Source organism: Semicossyphus pulcher, unplaced genomic scaffold (genome assembly GCF_022749685.1).
Source record: "Semicossyphus pulcher isolate SPU_LCO1_2020_fin unplaced genomic scaffold, fSemPul1.0.p SCAF_17, whole genome shotgun sequence".
NCBI lineage: Eukaryota > Metazoa > Chordata > Actinopteri > Labriformes > Labridae > Semicossyphus > Semicossyphus pulcher.
Genome location: NW_027211681.1, coordinates 23,856,814 through 23,881,769, shown reverse-complemented (window position 1 = coordinate 23,881,769; position 24,956 = coordinate 23,856,814). Strand labels below are relative to the sequence as shown.

Sequence of the window (24,956 nt, the reverse complement as noted above, 5' to 3'; positions counted from 1 at the left end):
GAGAAGGAGGAGATGTCTCGGGAGGATTTTTACAAGGTAATTAAACATATTTTGCAGAAAGAACATATCAGACACATGTCTTAAAACATGACTGGAGCGGCTCTTTAAATGTCCCTTTGTGGATTAAGTTGACAATTTAAGGATGTTAGATTTCTTACAACACCGGTAGCACATCGTTGCTGTAAGGTTTCGAAATTTAGTTCAAGAATGAAACTTGCAAAACAAACTTCAGGACAGGAAGTGTATTTTGAAAGCCAGGAAACTCTTGAGATAATGAAGTAAGTGTGGAGCCCCTGACACTGATCCACAGTGCCGATGATAAGTGAAGATAAACTCCAATTTATTCTTCTGTAACTCCAAATTAGACACTTCTATTTTGAAGATGACAGCATCTTCCGTCTTGTCCTCTTGTAGCGTACTAGCTAAGGCTGACTTGACAGTTGAATACCTTTGTTTATAGCATGACAGATAAACAGAGAGGTGGTTATTGAAATGACTGTGGAGTATCTGCTAAATGAAATATTGAAAGCACCTCATAAAACACAGGACAGAATGTGCAAGTTTTCATTACACAGAAGGATTTAGGAGGAGAGCAGCGTATTGAGGCATATTAAGATGCCATCACTGTTGGTATAAACAGTTTCAAGACATTTGCATGAGCTTAAGCTGCTCCTCTGATGTACACTAGTTTAGTTTATAATTAATAAAATAATGCTAAAGCACCCTCTAGTGGTGATTACGTAACATCACAGGTACTGTTAGTCTGAGAGGATTATAATGAGTGTGTGAAGATGTGTTTGTAAATTGCTGTGGCTTTTTCTGAATTTAAACTACAAAACAATCAATTTAAACTAAACTACAAATGTGTGTTTGCGTGTCCATGTGTAGTAGGAGGGATGTTTTTGTTATCTCCTGGGTTTGTTCCCACTAAATTCTGTTTCTTATCATTTCACTATTTGTATTAAATGACTTAAAATAAATTGAATTAACTACTTATTTTAAATGACTTAAGTCGATGTGTAAAAAATCTGTTGTGGGGACTCGCCAAAAGAAGCCAAGTGAAAATCATTAAATCTTCGGCTAAAAGAGCGTGATGATAAGGGTGACTCCAGGAAATGGATGTAATGATAGCAACCAGGCTGTGTGTGTGTGTGTGTGTGTGTGTGTGTGTGTGTGTGTGTGTGTGTGTGTGCGCAAACTCATGCACGATTGCAAATGCACAAGCAGACAAAAGAGGAAGCCTCAGTGTTATTGCTGCTGCATCTTCCTCCTTTCAAAACAGCCATTTCACAGCTCTTATCAGTTGCGTCACAGCGTCCGTTTCCACACCATTTACCTCATGCAATTTTAAAATTTTACCTCATGTACTTTATACTGTTTTGCGCCGTGTTTGCATAAGTTCTGATATTTAGAGGAAGCAAAAACACAAAACCGGAAGGAGAGATTTGTGCGAAAATGAAGGGGAAGAGAGACAGAGAGAAAAAAAAAAAAGAGGCAGTGAAGGGTGTGGGGAGCGAGGGAGGTGTAAGAGTTTCCTGTAGCTGCATGCTGAACTGCGCCTCTCAACCTTCCCCTCTGAGCCTGTTACTGTCAGAGTGACGAGCACAGACGAAGCTGAGCGGAACAGGATGCAGGCTATCAAATGTGTGGTCGTGGGAGATGGGTATGCCATTATTTCAATTTACTTACATTGTTATAATTTAAGCTGAATTTGACTGCTGAACAGGAGGTGTTGGGCCAGTTTGCGCACGATGAGGATGTTTGGCCCGAGGCTAAGAATTTAGAGTTATTCAGTTAAATGTCAAAGTTTTTCACACGGCCTGAAGACCTTTGAGTTACAGTTTGATCAACTTCTGCGAGTGTGGCTGTGTGATGTTCGTTCGCTCAAAAAACTGAAGGTGAATGTACTTTTTGAAGGTGTTGAAGTTTGTCCAGCGTTACAGTCTTTAGGCGTGTGTTTGACAGCGCTGATTCAGAGTGAGGCCGCTGGAAGGTGCAGGCCACAACATGCAGGAAAATGCTGCAGCAGGCTCACAGCACAGGCTCCTTACTGAAGGTGAAATATACAAGAAATGCAACTGAAAAAGTGGCTCCTAAAAGACAGAAAAGAAACAAAGAACAGAAAAAGAAACAGGAAGACACAGAAAGTTTGTTAAAGTTTGTGCTCTTTAATGTAAGAAAGAATTTGTTCAGTCTTGAGCTTAATCTTTCTTAAAACAAGTCTAGACAAAGTGACGTCTGCCACATCAGAAAGTCTAACTTCTTTGTATCCTTAAAGGTTGGGCAAAAGACGCCATTCATCATGAGGGGGAAATAGAGAAGCGGAAGTGCTGGTTGTTGCTGCAAGAGATCAGTAAATAGTTAAAGACAATTAAATCAGGTGGCAGTTCCTTGTACGTTTGAACTTCCTGCTGTGTTTAATATTGTAGACTGAAGCAGCAGGGAGATGAAGTCTGCTTAAACTTGGAGGCATTGTCTCTTGTTTTGGTTTCATTTATGCACTAGCTTTAAAGTTCTCTGACAAATAGGTTTTTAAGTTTAATCTTTGTTTCACATGTCAAATAAAATGCATTCAGAAGAACAAAAAAGTAATTCTGAAGGTTTTTGTAATGATTAAAAAAAAACCTTGAAACCTTGAAAATGTAATGACTCATTCTGAACTCTGAGGTGTAAACTAACTTCTAGTCCAACTAAATGCTTTAAAGTCGAGCTGAAACAGCATTTCGAGAGTACCTGGCTTCCGTATCGTGATGTATTTCCGAGTGAAACAGGACGTGCAGGCGGGACATATCATTAGAGGGATTTGATTTGATCGTTGAGAAGTGGGCGTAGACAGACGTTCTCCACAGCACAGTAGCTAGCTAACTGACCGAGCGTTCTTGGTGCTCTGCGGCTAAATGTTGCAGATTGATTGGTTGAAATTGTTTGGTGCGAGCTTACATAAGCACACGTGAAATTTAGTTTTACCGGAAGAAAAAATGATCGGATTTTGATATAAGAATACGGAGAAATGGATTTTCTGTATTTTTTTTGGCCTATATTGTCAAATAGATGCACAATATTACCGGGGATGTGATCTAAAAGGATTAAAATGACATTTTTCATTTCACCTCGACTTTAAAGACAAGCTTCAGTCATGTTTTAGGTCATATAAAATGCTCTGCTTGAAATAATAAATTGAGTCTGATATGTTTTTCAGCAAAATCCGTTTAATTACCTTGTAAATTACCTTGTATCCTTCCAAGGCATCTCCTCCTTCTACCTCATTGAAAATTCCCAAATCTGCATAGGCCCCGCCCACTATGCAAATTTCCAATTGCCCCATCCATCGCGAAACAACTTTTAGTGGCAACTTGTTGAAACATAGCTAGCTAGAAATGTAGTAATTAGTAGTAGTAACATTAAGGTTAGCTGGCTCGCACATCACTGAAGTGGTTGCCATAGGTTACACATAATAATATGCATGGCGTCACCCCGTCCATTAACGGGATTGGCTCCTTAGGTTTGTGACATCTCAAACCTGACGATCAGAAAACGTGTTGTTCAGCCTGTCCTTGGTACACTGCAGTTTAAAAGCAGACAGGCCCAGCCATGGAGATGACTACTGATGTTGTCCCTGATACGTCTTGTAGCACATGAAGAACACCACATGGAGATGTTTACAAGGTTAAACACTTGATGTTCACTGGAGGGGGTCTTTAAAGATTTTTTTGTCACCATGACTGCAAATTCTGCCAGTTACTGTTTGGAGTGCAGGGCCTATAGCTGGCTAGCTTGTTAGCATCCCATGCTTGCTAGCCTTTTTTGATGTCCCTGCCCTCTCCTTGCTGTTCTCCTGATAAAATTCAAAATCTGTAAATTCTCTATATTTATAAGATAAAGCAGCACCGTGTTAGTGACTGTGTTTTTTTAAATAACTACATATTCTACATATTTGTCAGTTGAATACAGAAATAGATCAGAAGGGCAGAATCGCTCGTTGACCGGTAGTGATTCAACAACCGTCCAGTCATGTTAGCTTGGTGTGTTGCAGCGTTTCTACCTCCCTGCGGTTGAGTAAGCTGCTGTGTTTTTATTTGACAGTTAAAAAGGAATGGCATGTGGGGTGTGTGAAATGCACTGCCACGCTGTGGGCTGCTGCAAACACAAATCAATATCCACAAGAAGTCTTTCTGTAGCATTTAGCTTTTACAGGAAATATGGGGGAAACAAATAGCTTTCTGCTAGCTGTTTCATGGTAACTGCAAAGAACAATGGTGTGTGTCAATAATAGGAAACATCCTTCACATATTCAGTTTTGTTTCGGTGGTTTTGTTTAACCCTGTACAAAACTAAGTGCTTTTATTTGGAAGCATGGAAAGAAAAGTATCATATGCTAACCCTAACCAACCTGTTTGGAGCTTAACATAACCGAACTTCAGTCGTCTTATTAAAAGCAGCATCAAAGCAAAAACGAATGCTATTTTGTTTGATGATTTCGAGGACTTGTAGTTAAAATCACTTAAAGCTGTTTTATTTTGATTCTAAGGAATACGGCGATGACGAGAAAGAAGTCGGTGTCCAGATGGACTGCTGTGCGTCTCGGCTTGAAGTTTGTGGAGGTTGTTGTGTTGACTGTGTTCATAAAGTTCACGAGTTGTGACATAGAACATGAGCAGTGGAGGAAGTAATGTGAGGAATGTGAAGAAAAGCATTTGAAGAAAGCTTGGAGCTCTTCCAGGTTAAACACCTGGTCAATCAGTGCAGACAGTGTGTGTTTGATGGTCTCCAAGAAGTGGGTGAAACACATTCAAGATGTCCCTGCTGAAATGTCAGAAAGTCGCTTCACAGTTAGTCCAAAAACAACCCTTCAGAAAGCGACAAGAAACTGTTGGAGCCGGTGGTTGTGTGAGTCATTTTTGACTTGTCGACTCTGCAAAGAACTGACACGACATCACGCTGCGACGCTGTGACCTTTAAAACATCCTTTGATGTTTGCAGCAGTTTGAGATCGAGGCCCCACCGGTGTCGCAGCAGATGATCACTCTATTGGTCGACTTTATGTTGACATCACAGTCTTCCAAAAGAGCCTCAGCAGCTTTGTTATCTGTGTGATCTGAGAACACGTGTTTGTTCGTCTCGGTAGTCTAAAATGGGATTTACAGCTTCCAGTAACAGAGAGAGAAGAGGAAGTTTGTCTAAGGTTGTAGGGAAGTCTGCTGTCACTAAAGTCACTGTGTAAATACAAGCTAACATGTTGCTGATATATAGCCGTTTTATGGTGTTTGCCTTTTGAAATTATATTCTTAAAATCAATGTTACTCCTTGAAACGAAATGCTGTGTCATTGAGGTCTAACAAACGTGTTCTAAATATAAAGCATTTGCCGAAATGCCTTTAACCTGCAGTCTGTTAAGCAGCCAGCAGGGGTGAGTCCACTGGTTGCTTACATGTCGGATTGTATGGAAGTCTATAAGAAAAAGACCCTACTTGTGACTTCATTTATAACCTCAGTAAGCATTTAAATTATGAGTTTATGGTCACTAATTTCAATCATTTCTTAAACTTCAAGATGCTGATTTGGTAAATAATGGTCCCATTTAGTGTTAGCTGTTAAACCAGAATATGCTTATGGGCGGGGAAATCTTGTAATTGAAAAGTTGGCAGTCTGTTCCTTTTTTGTCAGCGCATTTTGTTGCAAGCTTGTTTTTCTTGCTAGTCAATATTAGCATTCCAATGACTATCCCAGATGCACCTTGCTAAGCAAGCTTGCACTAGCATTAGCTAATACCTTAGATTATAACTCCTTGCTCCTCTTGAGCTCCACCCTCTTGTCCAAATATGGTAACTTCTGGTTTGAAAAAAACAAGATGGCAACGGCCAAAATGCCAAACAGCTTCAAAGTAGTGGTCCTCAAACCAATTGGCGACTTCTCAACGGGCTTCACGGTACTTCAAATAATAGTGGAAAATTAGTATGGCAAGCTGATTCAAGCGATATATAAAATAATACATAACCAGAATGTGTGCATTTGATTGAAAGATGTGGCTATGAAAATGTTGGATTTGTATGTCATCATAGAGATTCAATAACTTTATGAGTAATAACTGCTAAACAAATGAAGAAAGGTGTGCAGAACGCCGTGAGAGATTCTTGTAGGCCTGCATATATATTTGTTCTTTCTAGTTCCCCGTCTAATCCATTGAATACGTTAAAGTGATAATCTCAAAGTTCTCAGTTTCGTTCTATTTGGCAGCACCTGTGGTGATAAACGGTAATTGCGGGAGCAGATATCCAGACAGTGCTGCATGTGTGACGTCCTCGGTTGGCTCCGGTTGTGACGTTCGCTTTCCTTTGTAGACTGTTTGCCTTCATCTGAGTGTGGAATTTGTTTGTGCCTTTGCAACACTTGCAGAGACCGGAAAAGCAGCCGCTTAGCTCCGCCTACCCTCTCTGGCAGACCAACCACTGCTGGCTGATGGAAAACGGTTCCCTAACCGAGCTCCGCTTGTGATTTTTTTCCACGAAAGTCGCACCAGACACCCAGTCTGTAATACTGCAAATGCAAAGGCTTTCATCAGTGGGCCATAGGCTCAAATCACCATTGTGTTACCTCGTTCGGCGATAGATAGTGGCTTAACAGGCATTTATTTACATGAAAATCTTCGACAATTATTATTTAAAGCTTGAAAATCTACTGTCTATCTTTGAAGTTCTCAACTTGTTAGCTTAGCACTTAGCTTGCAGCTGATGTAGTTCAACAACTGGCCCTGTGTTTCGTACCTCTCTAAGCCTCACCTCTAGAAACACTTATTTCATTATGACACGTGCTTTTCTCTGTTTCAGGTTCTGGGGTGAGCAGCTTTAAGCTGAATACTAATTTTTTTTTTTAAGGCTAAACTTTCTTATTTCTTATCACATCTCCAGCTTAGTAAATAAACTCCTGATAGGCTATTCGGCACCTTTTTGTTCCAAAGTAGTTGAGATCATTTGAATACTGCTGAGGCTTGTGCTGTTTGGACTGAACCAAATAGAGGTAGATAAAGGTGTCATATGCAAATATAAAAAAGTCATAGAAAGTATGTTGTGGTTACCATGCCAGATACGGGCACATAAATGGAATAAATCTCCTTTACATAGCTATAAAACCAGATAGGCTGGTGTTAGCAAGAGACAGAGAAGTTGATGGAAAACCAGTTTAAAAACAAAGCGAAAGAGTGAAATCGTCTTTTTTTTCTCTCCGTTTGGCTGGTTCCTGTTTTCAGCTAAACCGATGCTTCTGAAACAGATCAGTTCCTATTTGACTCACACAAACCTCAAAAAACCACACATGCTTGTGCATTACACTCTTATCAACCCATTAACCTAACCATCACAAAACCACGTTTAAACACAACCTTTACACTTTACCTTATTCAAACTCGGACTGACAAAGTGATGACTTTAAAAAATGTCACTAAACTCGACGCCTGAAACTCATATTGGTCCACACATAGAGACACACACAGCTGGGCTTCTCAAACCGCTACTGAGTCATCTACTTCCTGCTTTGTGAAAAGGGCCGATTTGTTGTGCAGTTCCTTTTATAAAGAGAATATCTATATTTTCTGATTATTTAGATTTTAACCTAACATGATCTTAATATTTTCCATGTGCCTTTTTTTTTTTTTAAGTGAGTTTGTTGACTTCCTCTTAAAGATCAGTCCAGCCGCAGTACAGACAGATATGTTTTCTCAGTTATATCTAGTCAGAGGTGCCCAAATACAACACATTTTTTGTTCTAGTGGAAGTGCAGATGCTTGAAAAGAAGTATAAGTACTTCACATCCTTACTGAAGTGAAAGTGGAAAAAGTACAGGCTCTTAAAAGTACGCACAAAATAAAAGTAGCCGTTGCATTTTCTGTGCAGAGCTAATTGAACCTGGTGTTATATTTGGGAGGATATTAAACTTAAATCAGAATTTTAAATCAATTTAACTTCAAATAAAATAAAAACACAATACACAACAGAAAATGAACGATAACTTTGCCCCAAGGTAAAAAGAGTTGGGAGTTTCATCCTCTTGTTCTCCTGAATCCTCCGAATACGTCGGCCGTCGAGTTTCCTTCTCGTGTCTCCTTCACCTTGACTCATTCTGTCACATCTGTCCTGTATGAAATACAAAGGGTTGGGAGGGTTACGTATTCCGATACAGTTATTAATTACCTGTTAAAAAATGTAATCAGTAACCTAATCCAGGTATAACAATTTTAAATTAACGTAACTGAGTTCTTTTAGTTACTCTTGGATTACTTCAACACTAAATCTGCAAGTAAAGACAAGAGAAAAGAGATTTCCACCCAGTGAAACATTTTTTTTTTTTCACCACAGGCTGTGGCAACCATCAACTGTTGATGGCAACTTTGCGGAGCGGTGTTGTGAGACTTGTGTGTCATGAAGTGTCTGACATGTGCACGCAGGTGCGTGGTATTATCAGAGACGGTCAGACGGACGGTTTAGAAATGAGACATCAGATGTTACAGAGCATCTTTGTTATTATATCGTCCCCATTTTAAAATGTGTTTTAAAAGTGTAATCCTGTTAGTAATCTCCATTTTTAATAAATGTATCTGTAATGTAATTACCATTTATTTTCCTGTAACAGATAACAGTTGCCTTTTTGTGTACCCGAATTACGTAGTGCCGTTACTTGTATTCCGTTATTCCCAAGCCTGGATATACACTGATGTAAATGCGAAGGTATCGCCTTTTCTCTGCGGTACTTATCTCCCATGGAATAGCCACATAGAAGATCAGCCATGAGCATTAAATCAAGATTCAAGACAGTCATGAAAACAGTTTCAGCATTCATTCCCAGACTGTTACTGACATACCTTTCATTATCACATCTATGAGTATACGTAGGTAGCAGGTGAGAATAAAAGTACTATAACGTCATTACTACTTTTTAAATATCAGTATGGTCATTTATTTTAAGGGAAATGTGTATAACATTTATTAGTGGCAGCTAGGTTCTATTAAATATGCTTTAAAATGGCCACAGTTTTGCTGTAAGTAGGACTCTACAATGTTGCACCACAGACAAATTTCCAACCACTGTCAACCGAATGAAACCGAAACTGTTTGCATGAGTAAGTACCAGAAAGTGTAAATGGGTTCTGTTTTGTGTGTCTGATCTGGGTAAACTGACACTTCAAGAGCGCAGGTGTCAGTCCCTGGCCCCGACTTTTTTTGTAAAAGTCACATTATATAGTGCCGAGGACAGAAACGAATCTATAAGCACAGGCGAAGCTCTCAACTGGACTCTATGGGTCCTCTAATCATATTGGCCTACTGAACTGTTACATGAACGTAGCCGGCCCATCAGGGCGTGCCTACCTGGATACATCACCGTCCTCCACAGTATAAAGGCAGCACACTCCGCTGTCTGCTATAATACTCTCTATTCAGCAGTGTAGGAGCGACAGCGTCCCTTGGTAGAGGGCTCCACTTGTGGGTGGGTGAAGCCCCAATTCATGACTGTTGTGACTAAACCATCGAGGCAACCCCACTGACCCTGACCGGCAAAGGTCAGTGTGCAAAAACACCGCTCGCTGAAGAGAAAAAGGATAGCAGACAGCATATAAAAGTTAAGTGGGCGAATACGTGCTAAGAGGAGAGTAGTACGCATAGAGTCCAGTAGAGGGCGGAGCCTGTGTGAGATGGAAAATATCTTGTTTTCTTTGTGTGTTTCCTCGTGTTTTTTTATACATTTTGGTGCAAGATTTGTTCCACATGTTGCCAAGAATAAACCAGATTGTCTCTCCAAATCATTAATACTAAGTTATTACTATACTATAAATACTCTCAGTTTCGTTCTATTTGACGGCACCTTATGGCGATAACAGGCAACCAGACGTCCACGGTTGGCTCCGGTTGTAACTCTTGATTTTCCTGGCTGACGGTGGCTTTCCTTTTTAGACTGTTTGCTTCATCTGAGCATCGAGTTTGTGTCTTTTTCTTTGGATTTTCACTTATTGTTGAAGTTGAATCTGTAGTCATCCATCATTTTGTTGTTTGTTCAGCCATAGTCAATTACTGTTTACTCGCAACACTTGCAGAGAGTGGAAAAGCAGCTGCTTAGCCTTACCCTCTTTCGGCAAAAGTCACCACAGACACCCAGTCTGTAATTCTGAAAATGCAAAGGCTTTCATCAGTGGGCCATAGGCTCAATCACCATTGTGTTACCTCATTCGGCAATAGATAGTGACTTAACAGACATTTATTTAAATTAAAATCTTTGAGATTATTACTTTAAGTTATAACCAACTCAGTAAATGTTTCTAGTTTTGAACATTTCAAATATCCCCCCTCAACAATACAGGCTATAGCAGGGCCTATCAGGCAGTTCCTCCTGCACCCCCAGCATATAACCTGATCTCTTCCAAAAGAGCTTCAACAATGGAAATCCCCTCTGCCGCGTCGCCTGACATTACTGATGATGACAATGAGTCATGCATTAATAATAGCTGTGATTCTCAGCTAACTGCATCTGACTGCATCTTTTAAAATAAACCAACATGGCTCGTACAGCGCAGTCACCCCTCTGGGCTGTGAAACCCTTTTGAAGACTTGAGTTTGATATTTTGGTCGCCGCCATCTTGTTTTTTTTTTTTTTTTAACAGAAGTAATTGTGATATTTGGACATCAGTGATGATACATATTGTTATGTCTCCATCCTGTCAATCACCAGGTAGCCACAATCTAAAGCAGCGAGTCCCAACAACACAATGAAGTTTTTCCCCATGTGTTTTTATTGCATAAACAGAAATAACTTTGTGCCTTTAGCGATGCAGAGCAAATAATTTATCCATTCATACACACGTAGCAATTACTTAAGCAACCAAGAAAGTGCAAATATTCAAATTTTAAAAAAACATTTGATTTACTTACTGTCAATGACCTCTCAAGGCCAACATGCAGTACCTTCACAGCACACCAGGGGGCCTTTGTGCACGCTTCACTGCCCGAAAGCTCACCCTGCTTTTTTGTCTACTTTAAATTGAAGAAGACTTGAAACTAGTGATCAAGACAATAAATCATTAGGAAAATGAGATGTAGGCATATTTTCTTGTCTGGTTTAGGACATTCCTTTTTGTGCAACCTCTGGAGCCGCCCCCTGCTGGACGTTGGAAAGAATGCATGTTTAAGTGACTTCCACTTTGACTTAACTTTTGAAACAGGAGGCTGCATCTTCTCCTGTCACAGTCTATGGTTCAGTGAAGCAGATGCAGAAAACCTGATCGGTTTTCCGATTGTGTGTGAAGTATTTGGGCCTGAATCCGATTCATTCACGACTTTTCCCCTGCTTTGTAACGTCTGTTTGATTACAGCAACAAACTTCTCCTCATAACTTCTTACCAATCAGCAAAGTTCATAATGTTACCCGCACCGTGCATGAAAACCCAGGTAGAAACGAGCACTGGTGTTATTGCTGAACTGCTGAAGGCAAGTCTCTGGAACAAAATATGAGCAGGGCCAGTTGATACTTGTTTGATCGTCTCCTGCATGCCGCCATGCGGTTTCATCACTGTTGATGTTGAGATAAGCTGCTCGCTGAGCTGCTGTGATGAACATTTTATTTGGACCAATGCTTTCTGTTCAATTAGAACATGTGATACTGTGCATGTGTTTTATATTGATTGAATCCAAGCAGGTCTCTCAGCAGTTTTTGAAATAGTCATGAAATGTAACCTGTAGATACATGAACATACATTTTCTGTTGCTGCATTTCTGAACCACAAAAGCCTTCAAGAATTGGAGTAAGGTGGTTTTAAGGGCAGAAAAAGTTTGCATCACAAGATAGTTATAGTGGATGAACGGGTCAAACAACCAGAAATGAGATTCATGTGAGAATGAAAATGTATTGATGTTATGATAACCAACGCTAGTTCCACATCCGATTTCCTTTTTAAAGTTGTAATTTTGAAGATCCCAGTTTTGTTCGCTTTGGCGGCACCTGTGGCGATAAACGGTAATTGCGGGAGCACACTTCCCAGATATCCAGACAGTGTTGCATCTGTGACGTCCACGGTTGGCTCCGGTTGTAACTCTTGATTTTCCTGGCTGACAGTCGCTTTCTTTTTTAGACTGTTTGTTTCTTTTTCTTTGGATTTTCACTTATTTTTGAAGTTGTATCTGTAGTCATCCATCTTTTCTTTGTTTGTTCAGCCATAGTAGATTACTGTTTACTGGAAAAGCAGCCTCTTAGCTCCGCCTACCCTCTCTGGAAGACCAACCACTGCTGGCTGATGGAAAACGCGTCACTAACTGGGCGCCGCTTGAGATTTTTTTCCACGAAAGTCGCCACAGACGCCCAGTCTGTAATGCTGCAGATGCAAAGGCTTTCATGAGTGGGCCATAGGCTCAGTCACCATTGTGTTACCTCATTCGGCGATAGATAGAGACTTAACAGACATTTATTGACGTGAAAATCTTCCAGATTATTACTTTAAGGAAAACTCCACCATTTTATTCTTAATCTGACCCAGCAGTTTCTAAGAGTAAACCTCAACAAACTGTCACATTTCATTCAACGTGGTTAAGTTTAAGACAACATGATGGTTCAGGCTTAAACAATACATCAACATGTTCTTGTGTACACAAACAGCGGCCTCCTGGTAAAAGAGAAAGAGCTGTCTGTTGAAGGATGACATGATACCACCAGTCAATGCAATGTTAAGAGGCAAACAGCATGAAAAAGAATGTATTTTATGTAAACAAGTTCTATAGATTCAATTTTGTGGCAGGTCAACTCCTTCTTCCTCTTTCTCCTCTTTTTACAAGTGTGTTCATCTACGCTGGTTAACACTAAATGAAGCAGTCAAGACTGTCAGAGTTGTATTTGCATTTTATTTGCATGAAGCTGTTCAGCAATCTAATGCAGCAAACCACAAAGAAGAACCTTTCTGCTCGACCTTTCATAATTAGATTGTCGATCGGCTACTTCCTGTCAAGTATACTCTGAAAACAAATGTACTGTATGGTGTGCTGTCTCCTTTCTTGTAGCCTGAAACATTGTTACTGTCTTCTCATAATGTCTCACTGTGTTTTTACTTGTTTGATTTAGAGCTGTGGGGAAAACATGTCTTCTCATCAGCTACACAACCAATGCCTTCCCCGGGGAGTACATTCCTACTGTGTGAGTATAACGCACACCGATTCACGCTCTCTCAATCCTTCTACATGGACATGAAAAACCAGTAAACTACAGGATTTGCACGTTTTTGTTGGAACACTTATTTATTGTAAAAGGCGTTCATGTCCGTGCACGGACACATTCGGCACTCAAAGGTTGTACAGTAGATGTGCAGATATCTGAAGGTGTTGTACTGACAGGTTTGGACTGGCAGCAGAAAGATTAGGAAAGGAAAACACACACCTGTCTAAAGGCAGTCTTGGTAAAATAAAAAATCACCTAAAATATTTTTTATAGGACACGAGTAAAAGCAGGAAATCATTTTTTTTATTAAAGATGACCCAGTAAGAAAAGATAAAGACACGTTTCAGAGTTGATTTTAAGTTTCTTTTAATGGTTTATGAAGCTTTTAATGATCTTGCTCCCACCTATTTATCAAATTTGCTTTTATCATATGAGCCTACCAGAACCCTCAGGTGGTCTTTAAAGGGCCAGTTCACCAATTTTTAATCTCAGTCCTATCATGCTATCATGGGGAGCTAATGCCATTATGGCAGAACAATAATGTGATTTTAAACTAATCTGATGTAAACTACACTTCCTCAGTCTAGGACGCCCGTCTCCGATGTCATGTCTTGTTCAAAATTGTCGAGTGACGATCACTGGCATATTCTTGTCGTATTTTGGATTCTGTACCGCACATTGCCTGCAGAGAAACGGTAGTATTTCACTCCAGCCCCTCTCAATGCATGCTGGGTGTTGTAGGAATGCAGAATGGGCAAAACCATGAGCTGTTTGTGCAACTTTTTCCACAGCTGTGGCGCCAGTTTCAAATATTATTGCTTCTATCGATTACAGAGAACACCAGCTGTGACTGACAGTGGCTTTTTCCAAGGGGAAATTGCTTCTTTAAACCCACAGTGAGGCATCTTTATATTACCACGTCTGTGGTACAGCCATCCTGAAGACCTGAAGGCAGCACAGCATGTCAATATCTTTAAAAGCAAACTCAAGACCAACCTCTTTAGTCTAGCTTTTAATTATTATTTTTTTAAATCCTTTATGTAATGCTATTAATTTATTATGTATTTTAGTCAGTTTTATATATTTTTATATATTGTGATATTCTATTTTATTTTTCATGCATTATCTCTTAGTGTAGGCGGCACGGTGGTGCCTCACAGCTAGAAGGTTCCTGGTTCGAATCCCGGTTCAGACACAGTGGGCCTTGTGTGGAGATTGCATGTTGTACCTGTGCATGCGTGGGTTCCCTCCGGGTACTCCGGCTTCCACCCACAGTCCAAAGACATGTCGTTAGGTTCATTGTTGACTTTAAAAATAACCCGTCTGTGTCAATGTGTCAGCCCTGTGATTGACTGCCCGTCACTCAAGGGTGTAGCTCCGCCTCTTGCCCAATCACAGCTGGGATAGGCTCCAGCCCCCATCGACCTTAGACAGTATAAGCGGTACAGATAATGGAGGATGGGTCTCATTTTATTTTGATCCTACCTCCTGCGTTTCCTCATCATGATTTCATGAAGGCGTTTCCTCAGCTCGTCACTTCCTGTTTTACTGAGTCCTTCATTTCTGACCTTGTGCATGGATTGTGGGGCTGATCATATTGTGTTTATTGATTTTCTTTTTATGCAAAGCACTTTGTGTTACATTATTGTTGTATGAAAAGTGCTAAACAAATACAGTCTGATTGATTGATAGTGACTTTAACAAAACAGTTAAGATATTTTAGAAATGGGAAAATAAACAAAACAAGAGTATTTAAGTGAGAGGTGAGTTAAATGTCAACTCAAGACAGGAGAGTAAAAAGCCTCCAGCGGCTGCTTTTATTTACTTTTATTTTGTTTTCTTTAGTATTAAATTGACTTGTTAATGTTTTCATATCATAGTGACATAGTATGTGTAGCAGCAAGTGTACAAGCAGGAAGATTAAGAGAGGAACAAGTAGAAGCTGGCAGATGAGACCGTCAGGTTTCAAAGTGACCACAAGGGGGCAGTGCTGCTTTAATGTTATTACAGTATGTAGAGCATTGCAGAGTATATTGTCAAGGATGGAAGAAGCACATATATTTCTTTACTAAAGAGTGTGTGTGAAAATACTTAAAAGAAAAAGCAATCAGCCTGAATTCGGGACCAGAAGTGTTCACAGCGTGATGAAATTAAAATATCAGAGTACTCACAGGGAAGGTAGTGTTACATTGTCGCTGGAATAAATAACACATAATAATGGCACATAATGAGGAGTAATTGAATATCACAGCTGCTTGAGGAAGATTTTAAATTGTTATCACGTTTGGTACATAACGAGAAACAATAGTGTTCAGACAAATGTAGGCGAGTGAAGGTACATCATCTCCTCTGTACTGGAATACAGGTAAACATTAGAAGTACATCTAACTAGCACTAAAATACGGTACTTGAGGAAATGTAGTTTCATATTTATGTTTTGTTTATTTCCTTAAAAACACGTTAACAACAGGGACCAGAGATATTATGTCACATTATACTTTTATGGCAAATAAACCCAGGGAGGGAATAAAACCTTTCAGGGCCCGATCAGACAGGACGCGTTTTAGCAGCTGGGGGCTTTTTTGTCATCTTCAACAAGAAAGGCAGTGTGGTGCGCGTTCTGTCTGATCGGGCCCTAAACCTTCCAATTACTGACTGCAGATCACTATGTAGTTTTATGGTTATATAAATAATTGTTAATTATTATTAACATCTTTTAGTTTCCATCACCAACTCTATTTGACGCTCCCTAATAGACTCTTATAGTCTCCTTATCTACTACTGTATCTGATGACTTACTTTTATTTATGATACCCTTGACATGACAGCATTTCTATGGCATTTAAAAGTCAAATGATTGATGTTTTTAAATAATCAATGAAATGAAAAACCCGCCTCACAGACTAATCGATTGATTGACGAATGCCTGTGCTCCCCACAGATTCGACAACTACTCAGCTAATGTGATGGTGGACAGCAAGCCGGTCAACCTGGGCCTCTGGGATACAGCTGGACAGGAAGACTACGACAGGCTCCGCCCACTGTCCTACCCACAGACGGTAAGCTCTGTGCAACCTCTCCCCCTCCCCCCCAACACACACACACACACACACACACACACAGTTAATTTGAGAAGATCAAATCCACCGCCGCTCTCACAGTGAAACCCAGGTGAGTTGAGATTGCAGCCTGACTGAGCTCATTACATTAAAAGGCAGCAGAGGGAAAAAAATAATACATTTTACTGAGGAGCTTTTTTATCTGTGAACACCACCTGGTTAATATCAGACAGAGAAAAGTGATTCCTAGAAAAGCTTTTAACGTTATAATATTTGACTGGCCATGTGACATGGCATACATGCAAATAACAATAATCGTATTGGCTCAAGTGTTCTTTATTGTTGCAGTGGTTGTTTTTTTTTGTAAAACACTAGTAGAAGAAATGAACACTGTTTAACATTAAACAGTTAGTTCTGACCAAGTAATCTGATTCGACAAGAGGTATTCCATGAGTGCTGATATAGAGAACAACATCACTGGTGTTCTGAATACTCTTAATTAACATTACAGCAGACCGTGTGAGGTCTGGTGGTTTGGTTTTTTTTAAAAGGTTAAAAGAAAGAGTTCCCTGAAAGCTACGCTCACTCACATCTCATTGTCTTCCATGCAGGATGTTTTCCTGATCTGTTTCTCCCTGGTGAGCCCAGCGTCCTACGAGAACGTCAGAGCTAAGGTGAGTCACAATAACTGCGTTACAATATCATTAAGGCATTTTAAACAAACCTTTGACACATATACTTTTAAAAGCCCCTGGAAACCCGTATCCAAAATAGTCTCCTTACTATGTAATCTAGTGTTAGCGTCATAATAATAAGTAGATAAAATGTATCAGAAATGAGTTTCAATGTAAAACCAAAATTCGGTCACGAGTGTCTGTGAGCATTACTAACTTTAAATCAATACAATAACAAACATTTGTAAGATAAAATCATTGGGGAAGCTGCTGCCTCGGCTGTGGTTCAGGAGCTGTGGCCACACAGAGGTCGTCCATTAATCCCAGGGTTGGTGATTATATTCCCTTCTCCTTCTGCCCATGAGACTAAGTGTCGTTGATCAAGATGCTGATCTTCGCAGCACCGGCACCGTCTGTGTGAGTGTGAGCGGATAAATGAGAGGCCAAATTGCAATTAAGTGCTTTGTCAAATAAGGTAGGAATTCATTAAAGGCTAGGCGTCATCTTCTACCACACTTGGTTTGGAGAATCAGATCGACGGAGGTATTATCCATGTGTATGCAAGGCAACAAGGATTGTAGAAGTGTGCTTTTTTTTTTAGTGTAAGTGATCGACATTCCAGGTACATTCTGATACAAACCTGAGCCTTGTACAGATCCTTATTGGCTTATTTAAGTGTTCAACATCCCTGTTCAGTGAAGTTTCCCCCCTGAAATGAGGTGATTTCAATTATCTTACAGGGGCCAGAATCTAATTACCTGTGTGATTAAATGGTCAAACGGTGTTGCTTTAAATTTCCCCTGTGTAGCTGTCTGCAGAGCCACAGGCAGCCTCTGGTTTCCAACACACAATTATCCTGAGTCCTTTGATAAATCATTCATACCTTTAATTATTACCTTCATTATTTTCCTTCTGTCTTTTTCATACTTTTAGCTGCCGACACTGTTCTGTAGATTCTGCTTTATTTAACTGCAAATTCTGGTTGAATTTTTGGACAAACTCCAGGGAGAGATTAGCACTACTCCTCCATATAATAATGTATTGTCTATTTTCCGTCCATTATCTATACTGCTTATCCTGTTCAGGGTTGTGGGGGGGCTGAAGCGAGAGGCGGGGTACATTCTGGACTGATCGGCAGTCAATCGCAGGGCTGACACATAGAGACAGACAACCTTTCATGCTCACATTCACACATACGACCAATTATAAGTTACAATGAACCCAACGAGCATGTCTTTGGACTGTGGGAGGAAGCTGGAGTACCCGGAGGGAACCCAAAGACACCACACAGAAAGGCCCACTATGTTTGAACCAGGAACCTTTTAGCCGGTGACAGCGCTAACCACTGCACCTTGGAGTGTGTTCATCATCTCCTTATTTCCAGGCAGTTTGGTCCTCCATGCTGTCACGAATAAATGCCTATATTAGATCTAGTTATTTCTCTGAAGCGATTTCTCTGTCACTTCAGAGTGACAACTCTTCAAATGCAGATTTCAAGTGACCACGTTTTTCACAGTCCACTCTGTGTCACTAAGGTTGCCATGTAATCTGAAGAAAAACATTTTCACACAATGTAAAAAAAAAAAGTACTTAATTCAAACCAAACCTTAGAAATCACAGGACATCCTGCGGCTTCTCTTATCCATTTGCATACTTTACTGCCACTCCATTTCTATGCAAATCAATGCCTATCAGCAGATTATAGCCGATTTGCATTTTCTTTACTTCAGTACAATTTCTTATTTTATGGTACTTTTTTATTATACTGCACCACATTTCAAAGAAAATATATTAACATCTTATTTCACATTTGATTGAAGGACATATAAAAAACCCCACATAAAATTCAATATATCTTTTAATGTAAAACTGTTTCCGACCTTTTCAGTTAAAGTATGAATCTAATCGCCGTTGGTTTCTATTTCTATTTAGCATTTCCATCCCCCCCTCCATCCATATTCTCATGCTGCTTATTTCTTTTAATGGTCATCAGGGTTAAATCATTCCGTCCTTCAGTTTGAACACACCGACAAAGACACCAGATTGCATTCTAGGCAGCATATTGTGACATAAAAGCTTTCATGTGCAGCCCACAGATCTCAAGTGCTCTCTTGATTTTAGTAGTGTTGTCCTTCATTTCCTGCGCTACACTGACGCAAAGAGTTCTGCAGCAAAAGCGGAGCCTCTGGAGGAGCTTTCCAACATCATCTCCCTTTTAAAACCACTCACTATGAGAACATCAATACAACACAAGAAAGGAAATAACAGGAACATTGATTAGATCCGTTTTTCTATTCTGCTCTGCTCTTCATTTTGAATCCAATGTGGGTTATAGTCAGACCGAACTGGAGTGGTAACTTGGAAAGTGGTTTCCGCTATATGTAAGGACGGAAATGAGAAACTGCAGCTCAGTCTTTACGACTCTGCCCAACACTCCAACCCCGACACAGTCCGACCCTCCTCTGTTTCAGACAGCTTTTTCTGTGTGCAGACTTTGACAACTATTGATAGCAAGGAATCCGAGCGCCTAAATGTGGAGTCAAACATAATGACCTGGTGGAGTAGAGATGGACTAGCATCCTTTTTACTCAATGTCCACCCATCACCAGTCAGATTGCATTCACTCTGTGTAATGGTTGGCACAAAACCAGAATGTTAAAGTTAAATTCTGGTGTAAAAAAACAAAACATGCTTCATACGAGGGGTGGGCGCTATACCGGTTTCACACCGTCACCGGTGCCGCGTTCTGCCACAACATGGATTTTGCAATACCGTCAAGGCTGAAGTCTTAAGATCTCAGAACGCGCAGTGGGATTCAGGACACACTCACTTGACAAGTTTAGTTTGAAACAATTCCCCAAAACAAATTTCACATTGGCTTTGACCATGACGGCATGTCACAGTTTAATTTTAATGTATTTTAATATGTTTTTGGAAGTTGAAGCTAGTGGAGAAGAAGGAGACTCAAGGAAACCACAGATTTCTATTACATGATGGTTTAAAACGTCCAAGCACTCTTAAAAGAACCGTGGGATTCATCAGGTGGTACTTATAATCCCAAAATGCCAATCATCTGGCTTGTGAGCAGCCTACTCTACTGAGCAGGTTGGATTTGTCAATCAATAACAACAACTATGACTTAATTCTTTTAGCAGATAGCATCGCTCATTTTCTCACTGAGGGAAACGGATGAAGGGAGTAATTATAAGAGGCAAAAAGTAGAGTGAGAGAGCGAGAGGAGGAAGTCTCAATGGGAAAGCGAGTCCTGAGGTGAGGAGGGATGTTTGGCAAAGAGAGGTCGGAGGATTGAAGGGAAAATATATGAAGAATCTTAACTTACGTACCACCTCATTCAGTAGAGACATAACATGGCGAACGTGATGCACAGCCTTGAAACAATCAGTAAAATTTGTAAAAATCTGTGTAAAAACATAAATTCAGTTTATACGTCCCCTTTCTCTCTTCTCATTTTGTTTGCATTCTTATGTCCTCTGCCAGTGGTTCCCAGAGGTTCGCCACCACTGCCCCTCCACACCTATCATCCTGGTGGGCACCAAGCTAGATCTGAGGGACGAGAAGGATACCATTGAGAAGCTGAAGGAAAAGAAGTTGGCACCGATCACCTACCCCCAGGGCCTGGCTCTGGCTAAAGAGATAGGTGAGTAAAACAGAAAGTCGTAGCCTCCTCCTAATACAGGCTTCAAACAAAGGACTGCCCATTGCTTAGTAAGTGATCATTTTAAAGCATTTGTAATTATCTCAGTTGGGTATTACAGTATGGAGAAACAGTACAACCTGTTGCATCAGCGCCATCATTGTTTGCAGTGAGGCCGTTGGTTTTAGGAAGAACTTTCTATTCTCTGTCTATTCTTTACTTTAGATTAGATTAAAATTAGCCATGAAAACAAACTACAGACAGTAAAACGGGCATCCCATATTCCAGTATCCCAGTATATCCCAATATGAGTGCAGAAGATGCAACTCTTTGCATGCCACGCAACCTGGTTCAGACTTGTGGCTCCCATTAGAAAAAAGGTCCTTTGAAAGGCTCTGATAAACCAGTATTAGCAAACTGGCCAAGGTCAACAGGCAACTAAGCAGGTGTCAGGGGTCCATTGTAACCAAAACAAGAACTTAAAGTATCGGACAAAGATTAGTCACATGGACTGAAACAAAACTCCAGTGAATGTATAGCCCGTGTTATTCAATTATCAAAGAGTGTAAATTCTTCTTTCTTACACACACAGCTTTAATGCGTCACTTTTCAAGTGTTTTGTTTACTTAAGCTAACTTGCTTCATTTAGTCTTTATGTTTATATGTGTACTCTTATGGTTGTGTTATTCTGTCTGTCCTTGTTTCTGTGTATAGATTCAGTGAAGTACCTGGAGTGCTCTGCTTTGACTCAGCGTGGTCTGAAGACTGTGTTTGATGAGGCCATCAGGGCCGTGCTCTGCCCACAGCCCACCAAGGTCAAGAAGAAGATCTGCATCCTGCTGTGAATGGTAAGACTGAAGAAAACACTTGGTTGAAGTTCTTGAAGACGTTTCACCTCCAGACCTACAGAAGTTTATATTTTTTGCTCTGTCCACCAGTCCGTTCAAGATCTTCAACCAAGTCCAGTTGCCTTTTGGATTAAGCTTAGAAGTGTTCCCAAAAAGGTCCCTGCTGGGGGATAGGACTTTCTAAAAGCACAGCGACTTTGTGGCAGGACTTACAGCATTGAACAGTCCTGATTGGTCAATTACATGCAGCATTCAGAAGAGTCTTTTACACGACAGCAGAGTAATTTGCCTAATGTTCTAATGTCTTCAGTCTTTGGTGAAAACCAAGACAACAATTTGCTGGGGGATCCCTTGGAGAAAAAAAGCTCCCTTTGTACTTGGTACTTTTACTGGAAACGTGGGTATAGAGAGAAACAATGCAAGAAAGACAAAGACAGGAATAATGACAGATAATTGGAACTGAAAATACACAGAAAATATATGGCAATTCTTTTGAATTTCACAAACATTATATTTGATATGGGAAACAAAGTTGGGTTAATATTTCCAAGTTTCAGGGCAGGTTTCCAATTTGCTCAGAGGAGGGGTATAATGTAATGAGCTAGAAATGAATTTGGCAGATCCATCACTTTTTTTCCAAACGTAATAAATGCCACTGAAAAACACAAAATCCAATTAAAAACAGGAGCTTTGTAAGCTTTTACGTTTTTGAAATTACCAAAATAATTGCAGCACCGATTACATCCCCTGGGGAGAGAATTAAAAAACCTGATGCAGGGAAATAATTACCGCTTTTACAAAATTGCATATGTAAAAGTGATCACTTCTTTTCTGAGAGACAGAATAGTTTTGTTCATAATGTTGAAGCTGCAATGAATTATCTCACATGCAATGCCAAATCAACGTGTGTGTGTGTGTGCGTGTGTTTCATGAAGGTGTTAACAGTTTCATACACTTTTTTCCAATTCTTGCAGGACCTGAACAGAAGAGAGCGACAGATTCAGACTGCTGACCCTGGGTTAAAAGAAGACATTTTGAAAGTTCTGTTATGTTTCTAATATAAAACTATAACTAGATATTCACTAGTTTAAAAAAGAGTTTTTACCATTATCATTAAACAGTAGCAAAACTTTCTGTACAGCACATTCTACGACTGATTTTTTTTAGTGCATTATACAAACTGCAACCTGAAGAATTTAAGTGTAAAATATAAAAGTTTATCAGATTAAATTACTAAATGTGGACGGCAAAGTGCGCACACTATGGATTAGCTTAAATGTAAGACCAGGGGCAGCATGCTTGCTTTAACTGATGTACCCAAACCCCCCAAAATAGAGATGTTTTGTGTAGGCTCAAACAATGATTGGATAAGTGACGTAACAACTGTTGTTTAAAGAGTGATGAACAATGATAAAACATGAGGATCAGAGGATCAGGAATGTGGTTCAGTATGGGCAGGAAGCTCATCAATGTTTTATTTGAATAAAACTTCTTAACAAATGTATTATGTATTCATGTGATATAAAAATAAAAGTCATTTGATCAAGTAAAAAATATGCACAGAAAATGTTTTTTATTCGGCGTTGACTGGTGAAATACGTGAGAATGAACCATGTGGTTTTCCAGTGGCTGAATGGTGCCCAAGGCTTCCTGCAGGCAGCACCATGTACATGATACGATACGATATGATATGATATACACTGATCAGCCATAACATTATGACCACTAACAGGAAAAATGAATAATATTCATTATCTAGTTACAATGGCACCTGTCAGTGGATGGGATATGTTTGGCAGCAAGTGAACTCTGTCCTTGAAATTGATGCATTGAAAGCGGGAAAAATGAGATAAAGCCTAAGGATTCAAGCAACTTCAACAAGGGCCAAATTGTGATAGCTAGACGACTGGGTCAGAGCATCTCCAAAACTGCAGCTCTTGTTTGGTGTTCCCAGTCTGCAGCGGTCGGTACCGACCAAAAGTGGTCCAAGGAAGGAAAACCAGTGACCTGGCGACAGGGTCACGGACAGCCAAGGCTCACTGATGCATACGGGGAGCAAAGGCTGGCCCGTGTGGTCCGATCCAACAGAAGAGCTGCTGTAGGTCAAACTGCTGAAAAAGTTCATGCTGGTTCTGATAGAAAGGTATCAGAATACACAGTGTTCATTGCAGTTTGTTGCGTATGGTGCTGCGTAGCCGCAGAGCGGTCAGGGTGCCCATGCTGTCCCTGTCCACCGCCGAAAGCGCCTACAATGGGCACGTGAGCATCAGAACTGGGGCACGGAGCGATGGAAGAAGGAGGCCTGGTCTGATGAATCACCTTTTCCTTTACATCATGTGGATGGCCGCGTGCATGTGCGTCGCTTACCTAGGGAAGACATGGTACCAGGATGCACTATGGGAAGAAGGTGAGCCAGTGGAGGCAGTGTGAAGCTTTGGGCAGTGTGCTGCTGGGAAACGTCCTTGGGTCTTGCCATTCATGTGGATGTAAAACCTGCCTAAACATTGTTGCATACCAAGTACACCCCTTCATGGAAACAGTATTCCCTAATGGCAGTGGCCTCTTTCAGCAGCATAATGCGCCCTGCCACACTGCAAACATGGTAAGGAATGGTTTGAGGAACACGATGATGAGTTCAAGGTTTTGACTCGGCCTCCAAATTCCCAAGATCTCAATCCAATCGAGCGTCTGTGGGATGTGCTGGACAAACAGGTCAGATCCATGGAGGCCCCACCTCGCAGCTTACAGGTCTTAAAGGATCTGCTGCTAACGTCTCGGTGCCAGATACCTCAGCACACCTTCAGAGGTATAAGGGGTCCTACACAATATTAGGCAGGTGGTCATAATGTTATGGCTGATCGGCGTATGATACGATACAGTAAGATATGATATGCAACTATATGATAGAATATGATACGATACGTTATGATATATGATACGATAAGATACAACACGATACTCTACTATACAATAGAATATGAAATGATATATGGTACGATACGATATGACATGATTTGAGATGCTACTTTACCTCAGAAAATAATACGATATGCTACAATATCAAATGATACAATATGATACGCTTTGTCCCCGTAGAGAAACTAGTCTTAGACTCGAGTGCTGCACACATTTAGCTGCCTCCATAGTAGTGTAAATAAATAAATAAATAAATAAAAATGCAATAAAAACAAACAACAATCCACATGTTAGCAGACGTGCTTATACCAGAGACAACCAAAAACTTCACATATTGCATGTGACCCACATTAAACATGTTCCGCATAAAAATAAATATGTCAAAAAGATAGAAACCCCGTGAAGCTTTTTCACAGTCCCCACAGCCTCAAGAAACATTATTGTAATCTTTAATTGACCTTGGCACATACGAGTTAACGGTTAAAGTTGCATCGGGGAACTCTGTACCTGCTGCACACGGTAAAAGCTCATGTGAGACAATACTTTCTGTGCTTGCCTGAATACAGACTGCTCATTTATTGACCGGAGTGTTACCAGAGTTTGTACCAGGCGAGCAGGTTTGGAC

At 40.3% G+C, this 24,956-nt stretch overlaps 1 protein-coding gene across 1 annotated transcript; it reads left to right on the top strand.

Annotated features, from left to right (window-relative positions):
* The first annotated feature begins 1,532 nt into the window (after positions 1 to 1,532).
* On the top strand, positions 1,533 to 22,969 carry rac2 (Rac family small GTPase 2). The gene is made up of 7 exons (XM_069665278.1): positions 1,533 to 1,663; positions 13,087 to 13,158; positions 16,121 to 16,238; positions 16,850 to 16,912; positions 20,411 to 20,570; positions 21,282 to 21,415; positions 22,390 to 22,969. The coding sequence occupies exons 1-6, from the start codon at positions 1,629 to 1,631 to the stop codon at positions 21,410 to 21,412; spliced, it is 579 nt and encodes a 192-aa protein (XP_069521379.1). The 5' UTR covers positions 1,533 to 1,628; the 3' UTR covers positions 21,413 to 21,415; positions 22,390 to 22,969.
* Positions 22,970 to 24,956: the final 1,987 nt, after the last annotated feature.

What these genes read in the sequence shown, in the direction of transcription:
- rac2 (XM_069665278.1), top strand. Translation starts at nt 1,629, where the DNA reads ATGCAGGCTATCAAATGTGTGGTCGTGGGAGATGG. An exon ending in CACTGTCCTACCCACAGACG is followed by an intron (nt 16,239 to 16,849) that starts GTAAGCTCTGTG and finishes TCTTCCATGCAG; the next exon opens with GATGTTTTCCTGATCTGTTT. An exon ending in GGCTCTGGCTAAAGAGATAG is followed by an intron (nt 20,571 to 21,281) that starts GTGAGTAAAACA and finishes TTCTGTGTATAG; the next exon opens with ATTCAGTGAAGTACCTGGAG.